The sequence below is a fragment of the Chionomys nivalis genome, chromosome 6 (assembly GCF_950005125.1).
Source record: "Chionomys nivalis chromosome 6, mChiNiv1.1, whole genome shotgun sequence".
Lineage (NCBI taxonomy): Eukaryota > Metazoa > Chordata > Mammalia > Rodentia > Cricetidae > Chionomys > Chionomys nivalis.
In genome coordinates this window covers 81329071-81355325 of record NC_080091.1, presented here as the reverse complement: position 1 = coordinate 81355325, position 26255 = coordinate 81329071, and the positions used below count along the sequence as shown (strand labels likewise).

Here is a 26255-nt window from a genome sequence, read left to right as displayed (position 1 = left end):
AGGGACCTGCCCAGGGCCATAAGCCAGGCAGCCACAACTCAGACACCCATGGAGACTGCAGGAAAGTAAGGTAAACAGAAAGAGAAAAAAACAGAAGAAAGGGAAAAAATAGGAAAGAAGGAAGGAAAGAAGGAAAGAAGTAAGGGAGGAGGGAGAGAGAGAGAGGGAAGCATAGAGGGAGAGAGGGAGGAGGGAAGGCTGGAAGGCAGGAAGGCAGGCAAAAAGCGCCAAGGAAAAACGCAGATGAAGAGAAAGAGGTTAATTAAGTTATAAGAGCTAGCAAGAAAGGAGCAAAAGGTAAGGCTGAGTATTCATAACTAATAATTAGTCTCCATGTCATGATTTAAGAGCTAGTTAGTGGCACAAAAGAATGCCAGCTACATTTCGTCATAGAAAAGAGGGGTGTAGTGTTGCCTATGAACAGATATGAGTCAGAGAGATCTAGCTTCACCTTGGATCTCTGTCTTCATTCTCACTGTAAGCTATCTTGTCATACCTTAAAGGATTGTCTGTACGTGAGTGACTTGAATGAATAGAGAGATTTCCATAAAGTCTAGGTTCTTTAGAAAACTAGATTTTCCTTTAGGCTAAAAGCAACAAAGAACAATGCAAGTGCATTTATTCACATTAAATCAGATGTATCCCCCCTTTCCGTGTTCTCTGTCTTCTTTCTCTCTCTGTCTCTTTCTCTTTCCATTGTTCAAGTTATAGCAACAAAATACGACATTAGTAATACATTGAAGAATAATTGATAATAGGATAGACAATTTATAACTCACAAAATTTTCGAGAGGTCATCTAAGAACTAAACCACATTTTCAGCAAATAATTTTTATCATGTGAAAAATGTGCTTCAAGATCTTCTAGAAAATAGCTTTTCCAGGTAAAAAACAGCCCTAACTTCAATCATGCTATGAGCGATTTTTTGGATTAATGGTGATTTAAAACTTTAATATCTTCAAGTATTTTATTTAAATAACATAATGGCATTAACTTTATCTTTACCAAACCTGATTTCTTTAGAAATAACAGCTTAACAAATGCTTTATTTTGAAATATGTGCTTGGCTTAACAATTCTCCTTTAAACGTAGAAGGAAAATGAGGTGTTATTTTTAGCCTTTAAGAATATTCTTCAGTATCTACTTGTTTAAAATTATTCAAATTCTCTTTATAAGTGAACAGTGGAAGAGGCAGTGTGAAATTCGATGCGCACTGAGTACATCATTCCTGCATGCTTGCTGTCTGTGCTTTACTATCCTCTGGAATCTGTGTGGCGAGAATGCATTTTCTAATTTGATTGCCATATGGCCATACCTGCTGTTGTTTTTGGCTGCATGCTGGCTTTTGCAAAGCGTTCTGAGTTTCATTTCTTTCGGATTACCCATCTTCAAAATGTACATGGTTCTTGCTCTATTCTCTGTGCCAATATTAAAAGAATCATCCTTGACTTTAATGTAAAGAATGGTATTATATAGTCATGCTTCGCCAGGTATGTGCCCCACTCCACACTATTCTAAACTCTTGCCCCCTATGCTCTTGAGATAAAATCTAGAACCACTGACTAAGAGGTGATCAGAGTCAATTAGTGAAACGCATGCTAAAAGAACAATCTACTACACCAAACACAAAAAGTTCAGCTTATAAGTGGTCAAATGTACTTCTAAAAGAAAATGGTTTATCTGAAAACCACTGGGATCTACTAAGTAACTTTTACCTAACAAAACTGGTTGTTTTGGTAAGTCGTATTTGTGTAGCTTTTAAAACACCTGGTTTTGTACTGTTAAAGGATATTCAGCCCATTGTTTACAATCTCTGAATTGCGCTTTTAGAAGTACTGAAAAAAAAAAAAAAAAGACATGACCTACGGTTGAAAAGAAGACTCATCCTGGCCATATTACCTCCTTCTTGCTCAATACTAAATGCAGTCTAGAAGTCAAAGGAACACTTTTCATGTGCCACGTGTGCCTTGTCTTTTGTTTTATTAATGAAACACTAATGTGCCATGAAATTTTCTTATTGTATTAGTTTTCAAAAGGTAATAACAGATTGCTATTTACATGATGAAGTCTTATTGCATTGATATAATTTTATTGATTTCAATATTCCAAAGAACCAGTGCTAAGACACAAAGATAAATTGTTATAATCAATCTAGTTTTGTTCTCCAAAATGTAGGACATAGCATTAAAATTATTAGTAAAAAAGTTGATCTCATGATCCCTTAAAAAGCCAATTACCTATTCAATAATAACTACCTTCATGTAAACTCAGAAAAATAAAAAAATCTTTACATCACAGAAAAATTAATTTCTTAAAATAACACAAAATAAAATTTATTGCTTAATTTACCATCTTTACACACTAAACTACAGGTAACTGTTTTATTTATTTTCATACCCCATCCTTTAAGGGGACAGTTCTGTATTTAGGAAAAGCATCAGGGTCACCAACCCAAAGACACAACAACCATATAAAGCATGTTCCATGGTGTTTAGAACCAGTCACACCACCAGACTGTAGTTCCTTATCATGATCTGGAGTATAGTGTCAACAAATGGCTTTGAGGTATTGGATTATATTCTGGAATAATACATTAATCAAACATACATCTAACTAGTTTCCAAAGTTTTCTGAAGAAGTATAGATTACCAAGGCTATTTTCTTCAAATGAAACCAGAAAGAGTTTTCAGGTGTTGTTAGACAGCAAAATTTTTGGTATTTTCATATCAAGTTGTTCACGAATGAAACATGGTGGCACAATAAAATCTTAGTCTTCAATACATATTCACAGAAAGCATGCAAATAGATATTAATAAAATAATATTTAAGCTTACACATGTTTTCTCCATATATACAATGTGTGTGTATTACCTTGTAATATAACTGAAATGTACTTCCTCATTGGCTATGCTATTTCATATATCCAACAGACACATAGCTGTTGACAAATTCATTGAATGTTTTGTGTCAATTAAAATAAGAATGCTTTTTCATGTGCTGTAATAAATTCTGCAGCACACACATTTTTCTGAGAGGGTTTTGGTGATTAGAAATTGGAACAAATTTATAAAGTAAATATAGCCATCAGCTTTTGTGAAGCTCAATGTTCCTCGAGTTTCTTTTTTATGATAATACTATAATGTAATTGGATAATCCTATAATGTACTGTTTTTACAACCATCAGTGACTGTTTTTCTATATAGGAGTTATTTGATAAACTGAAATAAACTTAGTGATTTTTATTTAACATAGACTACAACTTTATAATTATTCCCAAGCTAGTAATCTGCTGAGACAAATGTAAAGATTAGGAGATGACGTTCTAGCGACTGTCAGATTGCATTGTGATGTCAATTATTTCTAAGAGCTTGGCTCTTTTTCTGCTATCCATGGATTTTGGATAGGCTATGAATGCTCTTGATTTAATCCATGTACTTTAAAGCCCTGTACCAATTTTCTAGCCCACAATTTATCTCTTATACCTACCTCTAGCTTTACCCTTTCTAGTGCCCTTCTCCTTCCTGTTACTCATTGTTTCACTTCTTCTTCCAAGACACTCAGGATGCTATCCACTCTCCCTTTGGTTGTGCACCAGAGACCATACTAAAGGTCCAATGGATCAATTTACACTATTTAGACTTTTAACTCTTTGACCTGTTCATATTTTCATAACATTTTGATAAATTTTAAATGAACTGATTTGTTTCAGGTCATAAAATCAGAGTATTTAAAACTGTATTTCAGAACAGTCCTTTTTGAATTATCTTCACTGATTCTCCAAAAGAATAAAAGCATAAAAGATCAAAAGCAAAAATGAAATATATGCTTGTTATTAGCAGTGTAATATAGATTTGTGATCCACAAGCCGAGGGCTATTTTTTAAAAGATTTTTGGTTATTTAAATGAATTTTTAAAACGTCATGTTATTGAATCCTAATGTTATTATAAGTATTTTTGAGTATATGTCAATCAGATTAAAAGATTTTGTTATACAAACATCAGAAGATAATGACTCTTTTATAAGCATTGCAAATTGATGGAAAACTAAACAACATCTTAAGATCAAATTATGCAAGCTTTGTTCATGAGTATGTGTTCTGTACATAATAAATTCAACAGCCTAATAACATTTCATAGAAAAACACATCATAATCCATCAGCCAGATGGAATATGATAGCTATCTCTATCTGTATCAAAATAACATTTATTTAGCCTACAACACAATTTTATCTGTAAATTCATCATCTACCATCAGTATGAGTCTTTCTTCTTAGAAATGTAAGCTGCTGTTATTAAAGGCTTCAGATGTAACATCTCATTATCACTACAATGAAATGATTAAGCAAAATAAGAAGAGGGAAAGGAGAAATCTATAATTTAGATTACACTACAATGTAATACATTAATTCGAATTATTCTGGATATACTATAAATATTAAATTAGAATAACAGTTAAGAATCATGGAATTTCCAAGACTTAAGCATTTACTTTATAGATATTAGGAAGTATTTCAGAACATAGATGGCAATATCTTTCATTTCTGGATCATAAGAATTTATATTAGATGAAAATACCCACATTCTAATTGTCTTTGGAAATAAATGTAGCCTGAAACTTAATTAAGAGGTACATGGGAAAAAAAATTCTCTATTAAATATCTTCTGCCAGTTCTATGAATATTTCCAACCATTTCTGATAACTTCTAAAAATTTTCTTTGCTGCATTATTACACAAGAAAAAAAAGCTACACAGTTAGCAAGTACTTGGACAGTCAGATCATTTTCTTGAATAAAGTAAAAGCAATCAAAAACAATTAGAGAGGCAGGAAAGACCAAGGCAGAAGATCAAATTATAGAATGCAGAAGTATTAGGAGTTGAGTCAAAATCCAATGCCTTGCCAGTCTAAATTAGTGTTAGAGTGGTTGCCTCAAATGCAATGAGTCAAGTTCAATTCACAGTGCCAGACCAAATAAATAAATAAATAAATAAATAAATCCCACTGACTACAATTTTTTAAAGAAGATATCTTGATTAGGCCCAAATAGAAACATGATACATTATCAGCTTCTGTGGTAAATATCTAACACAAAATAACAGTTATCTTTTGAAAAACTTTCCTTAAGAAGAAAAACATTCAGAGGCAGATACTGGGTTCAGTGAACTCCCCCAATGTTGAAGTTAAGTATATCTTTCCCACAGATCCTTGAGTCATCTTCGTGAACAATTTTTAAATGTAACATAAACAATAAAATGCTTTCTGCCTGCTAGTGATAGAATTGAACCAGATTTTTCTGTTTTATTTCCTCCCTCTTTCACTCCTTCTTTAATCTATCTCTTTATTTTGCTTTTGGTTGGGAAAATCTTAATTACATAACTGAGGAATTAAGGATTGTTTAGAATCATGACTGGGAAATAAATTAGCTGCTATTCCCAGAGAGTAATCATGTCAGTAAATGAGACCTACCAGTCATGGGGCAGGAAATTAAAGGAATGATGGCCAAAGCTTTAACAAAATCACTAGGGACTGTGTACTATCGATTCTAAGAAGACAGATTTATACTATCCAGAAAATGACATTTGTTTCAAACTGAATGACTGAAACACAAAGCAAACAATTTGACTCAGTTCAGAAAGAGGGACATTTGCAAATAACTTGGGAAAAAAGATAAACATAGAAGAAAAATCAAAAGAAAACCAGAAACATCAAATAAACAAGAGGGAACTGTTTAAGAACAACATTGGTAAGAGTGTAAGGTCACTCATAATGATATCACTCAGCTTTACGTTTCAGGGGGAAAATGCATTAATCAAAACGCACAATACTGTGATCCAGGGGAAGGGGCAGATAATGGGTTTTTTAATAGTTGATGGAAATATTCTAAAATTAGTGATAATGAGTCCATAGTATTGGGAACATATTAAGACACTTGAAGAATATACTTCAAAGGAGTAGTTGTATGGCCTGTGAATTATATCAATAAAGACATTATTTGAGAAGAAAAAAGAGGACCTATGATGAGTTTAATGCCTTTCTAAAATCTTTACAAGCAATGTTGGTTATCATTTTGCTAATCGTAATCTGATCCCATGGTTCTTATTGGGACTGACAGAATGAATTCAGATTTGACGGCAATTTATAACATCAAACCTGAAAAGAATGGTTACATAGAGAGAGAGAGAGCATAGCCTGTCACTGTGTTAAGAAAAGAACTCACCAGAAATGAAATAGTCTCCTTCTAAGTGTATTGTTGATGCCCGGGCACCACATGCCCTATTTTAACTATGCTCTCAGTAATTCTGGTATCTTCTTTGTGTCATTCCCTCTTTATGAATATCCATTTCTGGGAAGCAAGCTGCTTTACTGCCAGCATGTTCAGGTTTCTGATAGAAATTTCATCATGAAATCTGGCTTATTAACTTCTGTACAAATGGATGCTATCTCACCTTACCCAAGCCTTTACTGCTGGCTCAGAATCTTTTTTATTAATGTCTAATTGGCTCTTTAACACATTTTCCATAATGCTCATCTCAAAGCTATTCAAAACTCTTGTCCACTTAATATGACCTCACCACTTCACTCCACAAAAAGTCAGCATCTTATACCTGTGGAACTGTTCCATGCTTAGACATGTACATTACTCCTTCCTTCCTTTCCCTTTGTCATCAGAAAAGTAAATCCAACAGCATTTGAAATAAACTGGAGAATATATCCAATGTCTGCTTATATCTATCTCTGTAATGATAGACAAGTCAGAATGAATATGCTTGATTTTTCTCATCTACACAATTTAACAATGGGAGTGGTGAATTCTAAAGCTACCTTTAACATACTCAATTAAGTTCTAATGCTATGGTTTGTTTTGTATCTTTTTCTTTATTACCTGGGAATCTTTCCTCACATTCCGTCTTTGGCACTAAATACAAATGAGAAATAACCATTTTTCTTAGCATTAATTTCATGTCAACTCAATTTCCTTTCAGTCTATACATTGCTAAGGCTTCATCTTTTACAAAATTCTCCAACATTTTTGTTGTCTGAAGTTTCTGTCCTGCCCAGTTCCCACAATCGTTAAATCCCAAAGAAATCACACATAGGTCTATATTAGTTATAAAGTGATTGGCCCATTAGCTCAGGTTTCTTCTTAACTCTTATAACTTATATTAGCCCATTATTCTTGTCTATGTGAGCCACGTGGCTTGGTACCTTTTTTGGCGAGGCAGTCACATCTTGCTTTCTCTGTAGCTGGGTCATGACTGCAGAAACAAACTTCCCTCTTCCCAGAATTCTTGTTGCCCTACCTCTACTTCCTGCCTGATCAGTGCGCCTATACTTCTTGCCTGGCTACTGGCCAATCAGCATTTATTTAAAATATAATTGACATGGTACAGACCATTGTCCCACAGCACATTTGTTTTTCTTTTTGCATTCTAGGCAAGCATTCTCCCATAGATCCTGAGCCTCTGAGCTCATGTGACACAATTTTTAAAATTTCTCCATTACTGTCACTATACAAATCAGTATTTTCAGTGGGGTTACTTGAGGATATAGATAATATCTGAAGCTTCTGCTAACTGACATTTTTCAAACCTTCTGATTTGGCTTGTGCTTCTAGCACTGTCTTAAGGTAGCTGCTGCAAAGATCAAGTGCTATGGAATATTCCATTGCTTTGTGTGAATATATGTCTCTTTGATTGGTTTAATAAAGAACCTGACTAACCAATAGCTGAACAGAGTAAGGTGAGGCAAGAAAGCCAGACTAAGTAAGAGAAAGAAGGAAGGAGGAAGGACAGAGTCTAGTGTCAACAACCAGATGAAGAGGGAGCAGGGGATGAATGTGCCATGCTAATAAAGGTATAGACACATGGCAGAGCATAAATAAGGATTATGGGTTAACCTAAAATGTAAGAGATAATTAGTAGTAAGTCTGAGCTATTGGCTAAACATTTACAATTAATATGGGCCTCTGTGTGTTTATTTGAGAGCAGCTTCTAGACAGAAAAACTCCGCCAACAATTAAGTGACTTCTCTGTGGTGCTTATCTTACAAGCATTATCTTTGACATAAATCATCACTGAGTCTGAAAAACTGACATGGACTTTCTCTTACTTTCCTTGACCCTCAGTCCTAATGTTCTGTTTCTAGGGTCCTGCTTACTCTTTTTCTCTGATTTTATTCTTCCTCTTTTGTTTACACCTAAAATAAAAGTACTGGTCTTCTACCAGGAGTTCTTTGCACTTTTACTTGTGAAACTTTTATTTGTTGTTTGGGATTTCAAGTTGTCATGAAAATCTTTTGAAACGAATGTCTTTCTTTTTTTTCTTTTCTTTTTTTTTTTTTTGATTTTTTAAAAAAAGATTTGCCTATTTTTATGTGGTGTTTTGCCTACATTTATGAGGGTGTCAGATTCCCTGAACTGGTTATAGACAGTTGTGAGGTTTCATGTGGGTGCTGAGAACTGAATGAGGATCTTCTAGAAAAGCTACAAGTGCTCTTGACTGCTGAGGCATCTCTCCAACTCCAATACTTCCTTTTCTTTGTCTTCCTTTCTTTTTCTTTCTCTCTCTCTTTTCCCTCACTCTTTCTTTCTTTCTTTCTTTCTTTCTTTCTTTCTTTCTTTCTTTCTTTCTTTCTTTTTCTCTCCTTCTTTCTACTGTTGTTGTCTTGCTTGTTATTGTTGTTTGTGGTATTTTTCAAGAGGTTCTGTTTAGCCCCAGCTGTAATGGCACTTCCATTGCAGACCAGACTGGCCTCCAACTCAGAAATGCACCTGCCTCTGCCTCCCAGTTCTGTAGGTCATCACACCCTTACTTAAAATGTCTTCCTTAAGTGCTGCTCATCTCTATAAACATGCTTTAACAATTTAAAGATGTATTAAAAACAAGTTGTGTGACTATACTCCGATAATAAGGTAGAAAAAAAAAAGAGGAAGAGACATGAACTCTCCCTCTCCTTCAGTTTTTTTTGCCAGTATAAAAATTCATCCAGGACTATCACTGTCATTCCATGAAGAGAAACCAATAGAGTCAGGAGCAAATCTGTGGTCTGAAAACAGTTTTCATGCGGTGTGGCACATATCTGAATGCTCTGAAAAACGATTAAGAAATTAATATTCTTACACTTACTGGAGGTTATGATCTAGAAACAAGCAGCTCTAAAATGGCTTCAGTGTTTCAAGAATTTTTTTTTTTAACCATATTCAACCATGCACTGAATTATACTCTTAAATTGCTTCTCCTGTTCCCTTAGTGAATGCTGTGGGGGAAAATCCACACCAAGAGATTCCAAAACTTTCACCTTGAGTAGGTCCGAAAAGAGGGAGAAAGGCAGTAAACAGCCATTACTCACACTTTGTCTGTTCCATAGCTCCTGTAGTCGACTGCCGCGGACACGGCCACGATGAGCGCAGGCATCCCATAGCCCACCAGATAAAAGTACTTCCGACGGGAATGCTCGCTCTCAAAAACCTCCACCAGCATGATGTACAGCTGCACGCCTTCCAGAAACATCCAGGTGAAGGCCGCCAAGAAGAAGAAGTGTAAAAGGGCCGCAAACACCGCACAGGCAATCTAGGGAAAGGAACACTGGCTTCAGTCACAGAATCAACACGTAGCTCTATTGCCCTACACAAAACTAACGTAAGTGATGATCAATCCAGTAATTATAAAATAGGTCTGCAACAGAATAATCTGGATAAGACTTTTAACGTACAAACACTAAAGTAAATAAAATACAACTGACTTGAAAACTGCCTTTTATCTTAATTACAGTTTATGGCTCACACCACATTAAAATATGGAAAATCATAACATTTATGGGAAAAATTTATTAAGAGCCCAGGGATAATTACTACTGAGATTAGTCTAAAATTTAAAATCTTTAAATCTGAATGTGATTGTGTATATTCGAAACTCCAGGGCTCTGTAAGCTGGGAACAATTGTAATGAAAGTCTGAGCTGGAGAGTAGGACTACCCCAAAATTTACAAAGAAAAGAGAGTAAGACTGCCCCCAAATTTACAAAGATGAAAGGATAGAAGGAAAGAAGAAAGGAAGAACAATAAAGACACAAATAAAAAGAATATTTTAAAATTAATTTTGTTAAAGATTCTTCTGAGTTTAGACTAATATGTCCATTTTTGCTTTATTATTTTTTGTTTACAGAAATGACAGTCAAACTGAAGGCGTTAGACAAGGGCTCTGCCACTGAGCTACGCTCTCCTCAATCTCTTTGATTATAAATGAAAGAGAAATATTAAAACCAAGGAAAGCAAGTACTTTTAAAATCCAATTACATCTAGTAATGTCATTAATTAATAGTAATCTTCAACTGAGATTGTTATTTATTAAGAATTGCTGACTGTTTATTCCCTGCTTTAGGAATATCATAACTGCACTGAGGCAAAATTGATCCAGCAAAGATGTAGTACTCATGACCGCAGAGATGGCTGCATGATTAAGAGCTCCTGCTCCTCTTGAAGAAGCTACACCTTTGGTTCTCAGCACACACATGGGGCTCACAAACATTTGTATCTCTCATTCCAGAGGGCCCAATGTCTTCTTTCAGTCTCCATGGGTACCTGACATCCATGTGAAGTACATAAGCAGAGGCAAAGACTCGGGCACATAAAACAAATGAACAACAAAAAAAATGCATCCTTCCAAAAATTCAATGTTGAAGAAATGTTTTCTCTCTCAGACTCTTTTTTGTTACTGCACTAAATAATAGTCTAGACAATCTGATTTAAATTAAGGGCAGCTATTCATATATTTCTCCCTGAAGTACTAGAAACTTTAGTGGGTCATCTATATGCCTCCCAGTAATAATTTTCATGACTTTGTGTTTGTTCTTATGACAGGAAGTCCGTACTTAAATCTGTGTCTCCTACCAACAAAGGTCAACAACCATAAAAATAAACAAACAAACAAAACATAACATTTTGATGGTTTCACTGATTGGTGAGCATGATCTCTGGAGACTCAATGAAAGTCCGCTTGCATACTTTAGGAGGATGAAGGAGGAATCAAGAAGTTAAATGTCAGAAAGATTAGAGGGAGAAATCAGGTTCCAGAGATGATGAGAAATTCAAAAAACAGGACCCCTAACTCTGAGAAATGAACATTTTTCTGAGTAGCATTCTCCTTGCATTTTTTGTATCAGTCTCCATTTTTTTAATATTTTATTTATTTATTATGTATACAATATTCTGTCTGTGTGTATGTCTGCAGGCCAGAAGAGGACACCAGACCTCATTACAGATGGTTGTGAGCCACCATGTGCTTGCCGGGAATTGAACTCAGGACCTTTGGAAGAGCAGGCAATGCTCTTAACCTCTGAGCCATCTCTCCAGCCCCCCAGTCTCCATTTTTTATGTTGTTCACTGTTTAATGCAATATGCATTGCTTGGTGAAGTTTATCATAACATATTAACATTGGAGAATTAAAATTCAAATATGATTTCTACATGAAGGAAATTCTTTTAAAAAAGTATTTGCATTGGGGGTTAACTAAAGAATAGAATATTTTACTCAAAAATAACACAATTGTTCATTTGAGAATTTTAAGGCTAGATAGAATCTCAACTATAAAGTTTTGGCAGTCATCAAACATTAGTTTGAGGAGGAAAATGTGTACTTTGATTGCTTATTCATACAGTTGCATTTATGAGAAAAGATATCACATTAAGTATATGCTAACCAATTAAAAATATATTCACCATAATTGTATCCTTTGCAATCATTAATCATGAATGCCTAATCACAGCTTTGAATGTGACTGCATTTTATTATATAGTACATCATGCATATGCACACCTACTGGAGAGAAGCATTAAGGGAGTGAATTATTTATTATACCCAAGTTTTCTGAAAACTACAAAAGTTAAGTTTTACTTGTCATTGCAGCTCTGGTCATTAGCATCTTCTGATTTCTGAACAAATGTGTGCTGTGATCACTAATGGTCCAAATGCAGGAAAACATGGGTATTTTGGAAAGAGTTTGGCAATGTTCTCCCCAAATTAAACATACCTTACCACAGGACCCATTAACTATGTTTTTGTTGTTTATTTGGGTTTTTTATAATTACTTGAAGGTGTTGAAAGATTATACAAAACAAACAAAAACAAAATAAAAAACAAAAGATTCTGAATGCATTAAAATGTTAGTATCAGTTTTACTCAAAATTGTCAAAAACTGGAAGCAAACAAAATGCACTTCATTGGTTTACGAGATACATAAACTGTAGTATATCAATAAAGAAATATTATTCAATGTCAAAAAGAAAAGACAGATCAGGTAATAAAGTGTCATGTGAGAAGCCAAAGTATATATTAACAAAAGAAAAGAACCAGTCCTATAAAGTTATATAGTATATGATCCCAGTAATATTGGGGAAAAGGCAAAAGTATTGGAAAACATAAATAGAAAAAATGAATGTCACGGCTCATTGAAGACATGGGGATAAAAAGAATTACAGAGAATTTTCAAGACAATGAAAAATATTGCATTTGCTATTAGAAGAGAGACTACTTGACACTCAGAATAAATTCTAATGCAAATTATGAACCATGAACCTTCAGTGATAATGATGTGACAACAAATCTTTATCAATGGTCACAAATGCATCCCTCAGGTAGGAGGTGTCGATGACAAAGGAGGCTATGCATTTGTGCAAGCAGGAGTTATGTGGACAATCACTGTTGTAATACAGATATAAAAACCATGTGTACCCTATCTGTAATGTTCACTGTGTTTTTATGGCAATGGACATGAAAAATGAAAAGCAGAGTATGATGTGAAAGTCACTGACTTTGAACTGAACAAATGGAAAGGGCACTTTTGAGCCTGCTGGTCCCCAGGGCGGACAGTCCTGGAAAGCTAAAGGTTATAGGTAGCCTTCACTAAGAGCAATACAAGCAGCTTACTGGTTGGTCGGTTCTATTGATTCCGATCAGGAAGAGCAGTTCTGCCACAAACAGGCTGATGCAGAGGTTCTTGTGAATGGTGTTACGATCACTCTGGAGCCCACGGAAGAAGCAGAATGTGAAGATGCAAATCAGGAGACAAACAAGGGACAGCAAGATGCCAACCCACGTGATCACATCCAGAAGAAGGTCATGGACCGCATCACTGTGCTGGAGACACAAAAAAGGACTGTAAGTCGCCTATGTGTATGAGCGGTAATCAGCTCCGGGTTCAGGAAGCAGGATTTTACGAAAATACTAAATATCCCCCATACTCACAACAAATATAAAAACTGAATCATTTGGGTTATCTATTTCATAATTAAAGTTTTTTTTCTTTTTTCTTTTTTTTTAACCAAGTAAAACACTTGAAGATTAAGGAGGGTCAATAAAATTCATTGGCTATATTCTTAGCACATATATTTCCACGCTATAAATAAGTGAAGATTAATGTGACTCTGGCCAAAGACTTCAAGGTAAAACTGTAGGTTTTTTAACCTGCATTGCTTATTTGAAGTTTTGTTTTAAAATCAATTCCTCTTGTAGAATGCTCTATTCAAAACTATAAGATGAACATTTAGAAAATTAGTGCCTAACTGGTTTTTCGAAGAACAGACATTTATGTATGTGTGTGTGTGTATTTCACACATATATATGAAATTTCTAAATACCTATAGTATAGATGATTCATCATAGTTTTCAAATTGAGTTTAGAAAAGTATAAATTACAATAAAACCTTTAATTAATTTTGTTGAGTAACTACATGTGTACCATATATTTAGTGGAAAGCTCTGGGGTAATGATGTTATCCATGGAATTTATATTCATATTAGATTGCTTTCGAGTTCATAGTGACTTGTCAAAAGAGTTACCAGAGTTTAAAAATAAAATAAAAATATTTGTACATGGCCATTCACTTTTGTTTCTCGGGTTCTTAAGAAGCCATAACCAACTAGTTTCTACCTCTAAAGGAAAAGTAAAGCATTAAGTTTATGTAACCTAGTCAACAAGTGAAAATTATTAGGCTGACTTACAGATAATTCTCAAAAATCTAATTTTTTTCCAATAAAGCAACCAACTAGAGGACCTACATGCTGTATCACCAAAGGAGAACTGTAAAGGACTAATCGAGGACATTAGATTGAACATGGTGCATTCTGAGTAGCCAGAGATCATTTGTAATTTCAACAAATACACTTTTTGTCGATGGTGATCATCCAAATAGTTTTGTTAATACACGTGATTACCAGTGCCAGAGGAATCCAGAAACATCAGAAGCCCCCTGGAACTGGAGTAATAAAGAACTGTGAGCAACCCAACATGGATTCTAGGGGCAGAACTTGCGTCTTCTACAGAGCAATATGTGTTCGTAACCACTGAGCCATCTCTCTAGCCCTTCATGCACATTTTACAAGGGAAACTACACAGTGTCTTCTACATTAAAATAGGCAGATTACAAATATTCATATTAGTTAACATGCTTTCTATTTTATTTTAAATTTCAAGATGGTAGTGTGAAAAGCATGGATGCGAAAGTTGTTAGAATTGAGTCATTATCCCTTAGTCTGAATCATATGAATCACAGCATTTTCCTCCTGTCAGATGCAGTTACACCTTTGTTATTTCATAAAGATCTGCCCTAGAAGTGACAGGGAAATAGGTCTGAAATATTCCTGAGTCGGCTCTGTTTCTCAGGAAAGCACAAATCACGGCAGAAAACCAGGTGAAGCTTTGCTTTAGTGGCTCGGTTCTCCGAAGGATATTACTAAAACAGCACTGGGTCTCTGATAGTTTAAATGACTTTTGTGGTTTGTGAGTGGAGAGTGATTGGTGCTGCCTGGCTCCCTCGACAGAGAGCTATTTGCTCTCCTCTTTTCCTCAAAGGAAAGAAACTGCGGAGGTATCAGGCCCTTGTGTTCTGCACAGCGATCTCCCATGATGGGAAAATGGTAGGTACAATACTTTCTCAAATGTATCCAAAAGACCTAAAGCACTAACGAAAAATAAAGGAGGAAACTGAAAACTCCCACTTTTGTTTGCCTGGGTAGTTGTATTATTAGAAATATATTTACTCGGTGCCTCTGTAGACCCTTCCAAAGCCCCATGCAGAGTGCTGAGAAAAGAATAACAGATTTCAAAATGTCAGCAACGAAAGTACATAAGACTCAAACACAGAGCAATAAAGCCTGGTGATTAACTCACCCTTAGAGTTGTCTACTGGGAAAACATCAGCAGCCATCATCAACATGTATATGATACTAGGATAAGACACCCATACGATACATCTGAGAACTTAAATGTTATCAGCATGATAAAAAAAGAAAAGAGGCAACAGACAGTGAGTCTTTCTAGGAGATGTGACCATAAAAGCCTTGTTTTTAACAGTATGTCATAACAATTCCAATGAGGTCCATGCTCAAAAATATATATAAAATTAATTCTTTTTTTTTTAAAAAAAAAGAACTATTTCCAAGAGAGGGATCAGTGAAACAAAAGTGATAGTACAGTATTGAAGTGATAAATAAGCATCACACTGCAGCTTGGGGCTTCTGAGTACTATGTAACTCAGGTTGTGTAACAAAGATTTCAATCCTTCGGTACCTGGAGAATGAAGATGGCATCTATCTTCCTAACACCATAGTCCAATTTATAGTATATGCACTATATAGGAAATGTTCTATAAATATTTTGGTTTGAGACATTTGGTTCCCATTATTCTTAGATCAGGTATCTAAGACTTAGAAGTAAAAGAATTTCAAGTCGAAGGCCAGTCTGAATTAAATAGAAAAGTTGTCTTTGTGTGTGTGTGTCTGTCTGTCTTTCTCTGTGTGTTTGTTTGCACGTCTGTGTGTGTGTTAAAAAAAAAGAGAGAAAACTATATAGAGATAGGTAATGCGATTCATCTCATTTAAGCCTACAGTGTCTCCTACCTACATAAAGGAAAAAATAATTGAAAGTCCATAAGGGATTATAGAATGTTATAAGAACTGTATCCTAGCCAGGCAGTGGTGGTGCACACCTTTAATCCCAGCACTTAGGTTTCTGAGTTTGAGGCCAGTCTGAGCTACAGAACAAGTTCCAGAACAGTTGTGGTTACATAGAGAAATCCTGCCTTGGGGAAAAGAAAAAAAAAAGAAAGAAAGAAAAAAAAAAAACGAGAGAGAGAGAGAGGAGAGAGAGAATGAACTGTACCCATGTGGCTGCAGAGATTGCTCAGCAGAAAAGAGTACTAACTACTTTTTCAGTACCTACCTGGCAACTCACTACCATTTGTAAGTCCAGTTCTGGGAGATCTAATATACTGTGCTGGCTTCTCTGGGAATGAGAAATGTACAGGTACAATGGCATACAGACAGACAACAGACCTATGCTTAAAACAAAACAAATCTTAAAAAAAAAAAAAGTAAGGTGAAAAGAAGAGGAAGAGGAAGGAGGAGGAGAAAAGATGACAAGACTATGTGTGGACCTCATTGTCTTCTTACTCTTCTATTCACTTCTGTTGGCCTGTTCTGTTATATAAAATGTCATATACACTTGAATTTTATTTTTCTGTAGTCTCAATTCTCTTCCAGAAGCAATCCGCATGGCTCACTTATTCTTCTAGTCTTTCATCTACATGTCTCCTTCTTAATGAGTAGTTTTCTTTCTTTCTTTCTTTCTTTCTTTCTTTCTTTCTTTCTTTCTTTCTTTCTTTCTTTCTTTCTTTCTTTTTCTTCCTTCCTTCCTTCCTTCCTTCCTTCCTTCCTTTCTTTCTTTTTTCCTTCCTTCCTTCCTTCCTTCCTTCCTTCCTTCCTTCCTTCCTTCCTTCCTTCCTTCCTTCCTTCCTTCCTGTCTGCCTTCCTTCCTTCCCTCCCTCTTTCCCTCTCTCCCTCCCTTCTTTCTTGCTTGCTTTTTTTGCTAACTTACCTAAAGTTACAAGTATCTTTCCCTTCTATTACTTTCCACTAAATGCATCCCCCTTAGTGCTTATCTAACTGTATAATTATAATTTCTCATTTGTGTGACCCTCAATAAGATTTAAGTGACACAGTAATAAGATGATTAATCTATTTTATTGCCAATATTCTATATCAAAGAAATATATATGCCATGTTCACAATCAGCATGTTGAATCTCTATTTTTTCAATTATATATCCAATCACTCATTTGGTGTGTTGTGATTTTTGTTTGTTTGCTTATTTTGTTTTGTTTTGCTTTAGGGTGGGGGTGGGGAAGTTGAGACATCTTTTCTCTATGTAACCCTGGCTGTCTAGAACACACTCTGTAGACCATGCTGGCCTTGATCTTGCTGAGTACCTACCAACTGCCTGACTTTATTTGGTGCTTTTGAGATGTAGTTTTGCTTTGTTTTCAGCGACATCCAAATTTGTTATTCTCTGGCACAAAAAGTCCCAAGTGTTATTATGATATACCTGTGTGATGCCTGCCACCATAACCTGCTCTAATCTCTCTTTAACTATCCAGATCAATCTGAGATACATAATGAGCATTAGCCTACATAGGACTACATAGCAAGGCCCTGTCTCAAAAAAAGAAACAAAGAAGAACAACAAACTAGAGCTATTGACTTATAAGTCAGTTGAATCAGAATATCTTAAGCTATCCTAAAAAATTAAGCAGTCAAAAAGAGATTTTTTTTCTTAATGGAGGCAAAACACTAAGAGAATTTTAGAGTAATAACACCTTTGAATTTAACCTTGTCACTTCAGCTGAGTAATTGCTACCTTGAACCAAGTAGAGGTATCTTTCAACTAACTCATGATGGGGTTATATCTGATGAAACCATTTTAAGTTTAAAATACTGTCAAGTTGTCATGTACCTATTTGAACAACCTAGTTTAGCAATAGGATACAATGTTGATTGTCTGTCGTTTACTCTGGTGAAACTGTGGCTGATGGGTGATGTGGCTTACCCTGCCAAGAAGCATGAGTAATTACCCCATTCATACAAGCAACATTATATGAACTCATTATATGAGTAGGTTAAATTTAGGAATATATATGCATCATTTTATTATGAATACCAAACATCATTGTAAGTAAATGACACAATCTCATGTATAAATCCTTCCTTATACAAAAATAAGTAGGTGAGAAACAAAGATGTAGATGAGCAACTTGCTGTAAAGAATGCTTAGACTTCTAAAACATAGTAACATGGCAGGCAAAGAAAATACCTGAAGGAAACCATCTTCCTATGAGACGACTGGGAGAAAATCTTAGGAGTCTGATAGAATACTCAAGAAGATAGACTTTCAGGACCTTCAAAAATCCTCTCATCACTTGTTAAAAATTTTTACACAAACAGCATTTTCCTCCTTTCTCTGAAGTTTCTGTTCATATGTGAAGTGACAGATAATTTTGGAAGAGCTACAGAGAATTTCTGATATTTCCTTTATTTTGATCTCACCCAATCTTCTTTTACATGTCACTAAGGAAAGCTCAGATAGAATAAAGGGGGGGGGGGGAGCTATACAAAGTGAATAGCGCACTGGTCACGTAAAACTAAACACCTCAACAAGTGCAAAGAAATAAATAAGATAAGTCCATGCTCATGAAATGGGGAAGTGAGACCTTTGCTTCATGGTTTTAAAAATAATTCAATCTGGAATGCCGTAATACTCCATGGGAATGTCTTGAAATTGTCAACATTATTTAAAAAGCAAGCTCACAACACAATATATAGATTTTTTAAATATTCTTCACTGGGACCACACAACTGTTCCTCGATGAGTAAGACACTGAATGAATTAATTTCGATCCTTCCCACTGTCTTCTTTAGAAAAAGATTTTTGAGAACTGTATTTCCTGGGTCATTCTATCGCAACTATGAACTCGACAACAGTCAGTATTAAGAGCTCATCTAACTTTCTACATACTATTGCACTTTCGTCTTACAAAACTCCCCTTTAAAACTATTTTGTTCTGAAATATTCAGAGTACTACTAAAATGTGGATTTTTTTTTCATAAGAGAGGAGATTGCCTTACAACGTCTGTATCATGAGATAAAGCATGGCTTAGAACTGTAGGCTTCACTGAAGCCCATAGAATTCAAAAAAAAAAAAAGTCTATTTGCTGATAAATGTAGTGTAGAGTCTGTTTAAAAAAAAGTCCCTGGAATTTCTCTAAATCTTAGCAACCAGGTCACCAACCACGAAGGTCACCTCCCAGGCTTATGGGAGGTAAAGGGCTCAGTGGTCTGAAACAATGGTTTCTTCTGTAGAATAAGATGTAAATCACAGTTGAGTAACCTAGTGAGAAGGACATGTGGGTGTTCTTTCCCACTTCTTTAGAGCAAATTCACTGCGATTTTTATATTCCTATCAGATACAAATCAATATTAATATTTTTAAGTTTTCATCTCCAAAGAGAAACACTAGCAAGTTAGAGGTTAAGAAAACATTCACATCCAACTTCCTTTCAGTTTTAATAAAACTCAGCAAATTCTCTTCACTTTAAAGAAAGACGACTCAACGCTTTGATGTATTTGAGAGTTTCTTACTGTGAATTTAAAAAAGAAGAAAAAGAAAGCTCATCATGTTTGGTGAAGCAGACTCACAGCTACCTTAACAAAGAAACAGACGAAGTGAAATACTTTTATAAATGGGAATTTAAAACTTCTTTTCTCTCCCTATGTTTTGCTAGTGTACAAGCGAGTGACATAGTGACCAGCTTCCTAGTTTTGCTCAGCATTGCCCTAGTTCTAACACTACATTTTTGCATCCTAATAAATTCTTCATTGGATCATGAACAGCCTCAGATTTCAGAAATGAGGGCCAAAGTTTGAAAAGTATAACATCACTGTGACAATCCAGAAGTTAGAGGCTTAATACCATTTTCAGAGCGACGTGGAGAAAGCTTTGATGATTCCTCCTTAGATTTCTCTCTGATAATTAGTACATGACTAAAATTGCGATACCATGTAGCCTGCATCTTGCTGGGTGAATGATATAAGAGAGGAAATGCAGTAAATAGTGACACGGAATTCTTCTTTGCATTTGCTTGTGAATCAGCTGTGTTTTGTGTCAAGATTGGACTACTTTAGTTTCCTTTTGTGAATAGTATGAATGTTTCTTCCAACAGCTTCATTAAGAAAAATGAGTGATCATATTACCCAAGCTCACATGACTGACTGTCCTGTAAAAACAAGTCTGAGCACATGTTACTTCAAAAGCAAATGGAAGAACATAAGAGACCCCAAAAAGAAGAATCCCAAACCTGTGCATACATCATAACATATAAAATGAAAGTGGTGCTGAGGATGGGGGCAGAAGGTTATGTGATGCCCTAAAATCCACACATCTTGAATGTGATGCCCAAGATTATGTAAATCAATCTAAACTGTTTTCTCCCTCTAAAAGACACTAATTGTGGTGGAAAATAGTAGTCCTTGAATCTGCTCTGTTTGCCAGTATTCAGTCTTGATTGTGAAGGTGTCTTATTATTCTCTGCATCTGGGTAGTTTCTTAATGTCTATCTGAGCTTGCAACCTACAATATCCTAAAGGTTAAAAGGGGACAGAGGAGCTGTGATAATCGATATGTTGGCTTTTTGCAGTATGGAGCTAATTTTTCACACTTAATTAACTGTTTTTTAAATATTTCAAGTTACATATTGAATCAGAGTAAAAATTATGATTCCTCTAACTCCAAATGTACTGCCAATTGATATATGGAATTGAAAAAAATCACATGTTTATCCATGGGGATTTTAATAAAGCTTTAAATGCAGACCTAACATGTTAGAAATATAGATTTTACTCTTCTGTCTGCATAGATGACTATTGTAAAATCATAAATTGTACTTTTAGTCAAAGACTTTCTAATAAAACATATTTCTAACTGGCTAAATGATCTACACAACTTTATATAACAATGGTCAAAGGCATTGTGATTTGCTCATCAGTGATGTGGCAATAAAATTTTTGGTCACTTTCAAATTTACTTGAAATGTACAGAAGTACATTAATTAGAATGCTGACATTCTAGACATGAAAGAAGAGAGTCTGCTGAGACATATGTCTATAAGATGTCTATCAGTGTGTGTTGTGACATATTTGTACACTGTGTAATGATATATTGCTGTAATTGGTATAATAAAGATCTGAATGGCCAATAGGCAGGAAGGAAAAGGTTAGGTGGGACTTACAGAGACAGTGCTCTGGGAAGAAGAAAGGAAGAGAAGACAGGAGACACAGAGAGGAAACAGGAGTGAATTTTGCTTATTTAACTGACTTTTGTTTAAGTGGCAGCAAGTAGTTCATTAATTTTTAGTTATCTTAACCAATATGAAGTAGAAAACTGATACAGTAGACTTCATTGGGACTTCCTGAGACAGAGAAGACTCTGGGAAGAAGAAAGGAGAGGAAACCAGGAGACACAGAGCTAAAACAGGAGGTGCAAGATGGTGACATTCCCATATCATTATTTGGGAACTGGCTAGCTGGCTTGACAGAGAAAGACTCATTAGGAGTGTCATTTAAGGAGATGCTAAAACAGGAGTTTTCTGTAAAACTCTATTTTCAAAATGTGGTAAAAATGATTTCTCTCTAATTTTGAAATACATGACAGATGAAAAAAGAGAAAAGTTATAGTAAGACAGAAATTTGTGAGGCTTCTTCAAAATTGTTTGATTTCTAAGAATGACACACAGAACCTCAAAATGAAACATTGACTGCTGAGTTTTCTAAGTTCAGTATTAGTTCAGAAGAGAACAGATATATTCTAAAAGTATCTCAAATTTTACAATGTAAGACAAGATTTTCCTAAAATATTGGCAGAAAATGGCAACAAAGTTAATGAATTTTTCATTTTGTTACTAAAAAAGCAGCATGCTAACTGTATAAAGTAAAAATTAAGGATTCAAAGTTATTACCTCTAATCGTGGTCTAAGATTTGTTAATATTCAGTGTGCATGGCTCTATTCAAACCATGAGAGTTTGTAGAGTTTCAGAAAATATGTTTTGATCATATTTTCCTTCCCTAAACTCTTCCAAGATCCTCTCCCCTCATCCTATCTAAGTAACTTTATATTCTTTCTCTTTTATAAACAAAAAATAAAGAAACAAACAAACATGACTCCAGCAAGGGGAAGAGGAAGTCACCACAAACCTTCACCCCTAGCCAAGAAGTCATTTGTAGGTGGTAGCTTCTGGGAAAAAACAGTTTTCATCAATGGAGTAGCACTGGAAAAATAACTCAGACTTCACAGTGTCCTCATGCTCAGGAAGAGGTGGCCAACACAATAAGAACTAATTATTATTATCATTAGGAGCCTATCAAAGCCAATTGCTTTGCTCTCATAAAAAAATTATCAAAGAGAAGAAGACACTGTTTAAATTAAAAACAAATTGGATTAAGAATGTAAGAAATAGTAAGTTTTAAATTTAGGTAGTAGAAGCCTGCACAAAACCAAGATTATCCACCAAATTTTGATACATGAGCTATAAAAATAATCCTTGTATGGCTGCTGCATGTCAGGAATTAATTAAAAGAATGGAAATATAAACATGCACACACATATACTCATATCCCATTATTCATTTGATTTTCTTAGCCATAAAAATTTCAGATAAAAGAAAAGGAATAAATATCCTGCTTCCCTCTTTCCATTCTCATGAATAAACTTATCATATTTTCAGAGAACATGGTCTTTCAGATAATAACCTTGAGGGCAAATTATCCCCTGGGGACAATGTGACTTAATCCAGATATGTTTTGTAAAAAAAAAAAAAAAAAAAAAAAAATGCTTTCAAAATCTAATTTGTGCAAGTTGTCTTAAGTGTCTATCTTAGAAAGCTATATAAGTAATCATGTTGGAGTGGTTTTCGCAATTGCCCGAGAGTCCAGGAGTGCCCTAGTTTTATCCCTGTGTTTGCCAGACACAGTAGAATGAAGCAGGTCAGAAAAAGCAATAAATAATCAGCGAATGGTCTCCATGCTATATAAAGCAAACTTCAGTGATCTGGAACAAACTGAGTGCAGTTAGGAAACCCTTCTACTAGTTCCTACTAAAAATACTATGAACCACAGAGATCGGGTGAAATAGGGATTATTTATTCTAAGCATTGCCTTATACCCGCACTTAAATGTCATGGTACTGACTTTAACACAGTGTTCATGTGCCCATCATTTGGTGAGTTTGCAAGACAGTTGTAGTTGTGGTAACATCTTGCCCCAAATACATACTTTTACAATTTCATTGTGGTGGGGGGGAACTAATCTGTTCTCAAGTTAAACAAAAGTTCTGGGCTCCACTTCCTTGCCTGGGAAAGGAACTAGAAAGTACTTAATAGGTACTAATGGGGAAGAAGAGAGAATTGGTTTTAAAAAAAGGGAATAAATAACTGATATTTTCAGAAAACATAATAGCTTATGTCAACAAAGTCTTTGAGTATTTTGCTATTTGGCACCTAAAAAATTTCCTAGCGGATTCTTAGAGGAAAATTTTATTTGTATAACTGAATCAGTTGATCATGTGAGAGGAATGTTCAAGATGACTTTCTCTAGATTATGAGTCATTTTCCTAAAGACCAAGAATCTTGACACTATGCATTCTTATTTTTAATTCTTATTCCTGTTTCCTTTAATCATAAATTTGAAATATAAGAAACTGTAATGACAATGTTGTTGGAATAATAACAGTAAAGTTGGCCCTGTAGAAGGCCTGTGCTTCCTTCTTACTGGCGGCTGGAGTCATACTGTGTTCCCTTTTGATGGCTGGAGTCCTCACTTGCACCAATACCTATTTAAATCTCCATGGTTAATTACTTTTTTCTTATAAAATATTTCTCAATAGAAGTATAAAGGCACCACTAGCTGCCATTTCAGTCATGCTTATAGAAACCTAAGGTGATAAAAATGGAAAGTTGTTGCTTGAGGGACTAAACTCTCCGTGCCTCGTGTATAAGATAAAGTCAGCTGTTTCTAATTAAAAATGTTGCTAACACCCAGGGCTGGAGAGCCAGTAAGGTGTGATATATAAATATATTACTGGAGCAAGAACACTCCCCAAATAATTCAACTTTATTTCATATTACTAAAACTCCATCTGTCTCTGATTCTTTAAACAAATGTCTTTGGAAATCGTACCATTTTCTCTGAGGCATCCTTATCAGCTGGTTAAGACTTCTTAAATCATGCAGCAACTTCTCTTGCCACTTTTACAAAATGATGATTTTGATGATTACTTATCAATATTAAAATATAGATTCAAAGCTTTTCGGGCACAAAGACTGAAATCAAGTATTTGGAGATCAAATAAAAGATAATTCATTCTGTGCCACCCCAATGCATCTTTAAAGGAGTGACAAAGAATTTTTCCACGTGGATTTCCATGGATTCTTTTTAATTACAAAAGTTCAATATTCTCATACACTGTAACTTCAATTCTGGGTGTAATCATAATAATACTATTAATAGGGAAGCCTCGGCATGCACTAAAGTCTACTGTGCTTCAGTATCTATGACATGGAATTCTTGTCAAGAATCAGGGGACTGAGCAATTTTGATGTTGAAACATTCAACCAGACACAAGACCTGAACTCTATTCAATACCATTTTCTGGCATGACGAAATCAAATGTGAAGACTAAGCTAAACTAAAGAGCTAGAGCAGGTGAAGTTAAAGTGTGATCCTTGAGCAGTTCCTTCCCGGGGAAAACCAAAGCAAAACCAAATACTGGAAGGATGAGAATATATTCTATAGATGAATTATGCAGTAGATAATAGAATTGCTTTAATGTAAGTATCTTTTTGGCAGAAAAAAATTTTAAACTTATTTGCCAAAGTGTTTAGGAATGGATTATTATGATGTCAGCTATTCACTTACAAAATCTAATAGAATCTCAGCAAAAAAATAAGCATGCATATATAAAATGACGGTATGATTTAAATAGGAAAATGGTTTATTATTATTTATCAACTTTTCTATAAAATGCCTATAAAATATTGGAGTGAAAATAATAGAATAATTTTAAATTTAATAAAATCTACTCCTAATCCCAAACATGAGGATGCACCTGGAGTTGCTTGCAAGAAGGAGAGTTCTGGACAATCAATACTCGCTCTCTAAAGGAAATTACTTCAGGAAGATAAGGTTCCCCCATGTTCTACTGATGCCAGCAAACCGTAAATCTTTTCCCCACTGCCAGCACAGGATATTCCTCTTCTACAGCAGAAGAATACAGAACAATGTTCTTGGACAGACTGATCCTAAATAATTTGATACATGGTAAGACACGCAGTATAGACAAAAGCAGTGTTGACAAAACAATAGTGTACTATCAAATAAATATTTTCAAATTTTAAGTAGCCATAAAGGAAACATAGTACAAAATTATTTTCAATAAAAGAAAGCACAAGTCTTTCTTCTAATATATGGCCAATTTTTAAGATACAGTTAATACTGCAATTGACAATGTAAAGTTTTACATTTTGAAACCATTTTTATGAAATTTTCTATGTTTGATAAACATCTAGGGAAGGAGTCAACCTAGTCATGTGGGTTGTCCTGCAACTTCCACACATGTTGTAGCATGTGCTGTTCATACACCCATGCATATGCGCATGCACAAGGACACAATGTAATAATAAAATAAAGTGGAAAATTTAAAATGAATTTATAATTAAAAGCTTCCAGTTTGTGATTGCTTTAAATAATCAACACTATATAAAGAGCGAAATCCACACTGTTTTTTTTTATTATTATTATTATTTTGCTTTTCTTTTCGAGTCTATGGGTTTGGTGGATGCATTAGTTTTGGAGTGAAATGATACAATAAATTTATAAAAAAAATGCAGTAATAAAATTAAGGACATAAAAATATTTTATAGATGATAAAAATAAAAGTCAAGTTGATCTGATAAGAAAGTATGCACAATATTTTATTACTAAATCTTAAAAAATCAAGAATTGGGAAGAGAAAATAACTAGAAATATAATTATAGGAATCTATTCTAAAGTATTTCTTATGCTTCTGTACAAAACCACAGTATCAATGATAATTCATTTAGTTTGAAGCTGATTCGTTTAAGTTTACATCCACCCCAATCTCTACTAATCATGATTCTACATTCAAATTGATTTTTTCTTTTTTCTTTTTTTGGTTTAATGGAGAATTCATAATATACTACAAACGCCATTTCTGTCCTGTATAAAATTATGAGTTTGTGAAATGATTACTTTTCTGCCTAAACAAGAGACAACAAAATATTTTTGTAGACAATAGAATCGGTAAAATTCCAAGCTGTGTTCCAACTTGGATGTATGGCAGTAATTTGTGAAAGTCACAG

General features: G+C 34.7%; 1 protein-coding gene across 15 annotated transcripts in view; it reads right to left on the bottom strand.

Annotated features, from left to right (window-relative positions):
- Positions 1-26255, bottom strand: part of Adgrl3 (adhesion G protein-coupled receptor L3) — a 742119-nt gene that overhangs the window by 84121 nt on the left and 631743 nt on the right. For all 15 annotated transcript variants that reach the window (XM_057771795.1, XM_057771780.1, XM_057771783.1 and 12 more), the window contains 2 exons: positions 12923-13132; positions 9349-9569 (listed from right to left, as the gene is read on the bottom strand). In XM_057771795.1, the coding sequence (XP_057627778.1) occupies positions 9349-9569; positions 12923-13132 (431 nt within the window). The remainder of the gene's footprint in view (positions 1-9348; positions 9570-12922; positions 13133-26255) is intronic.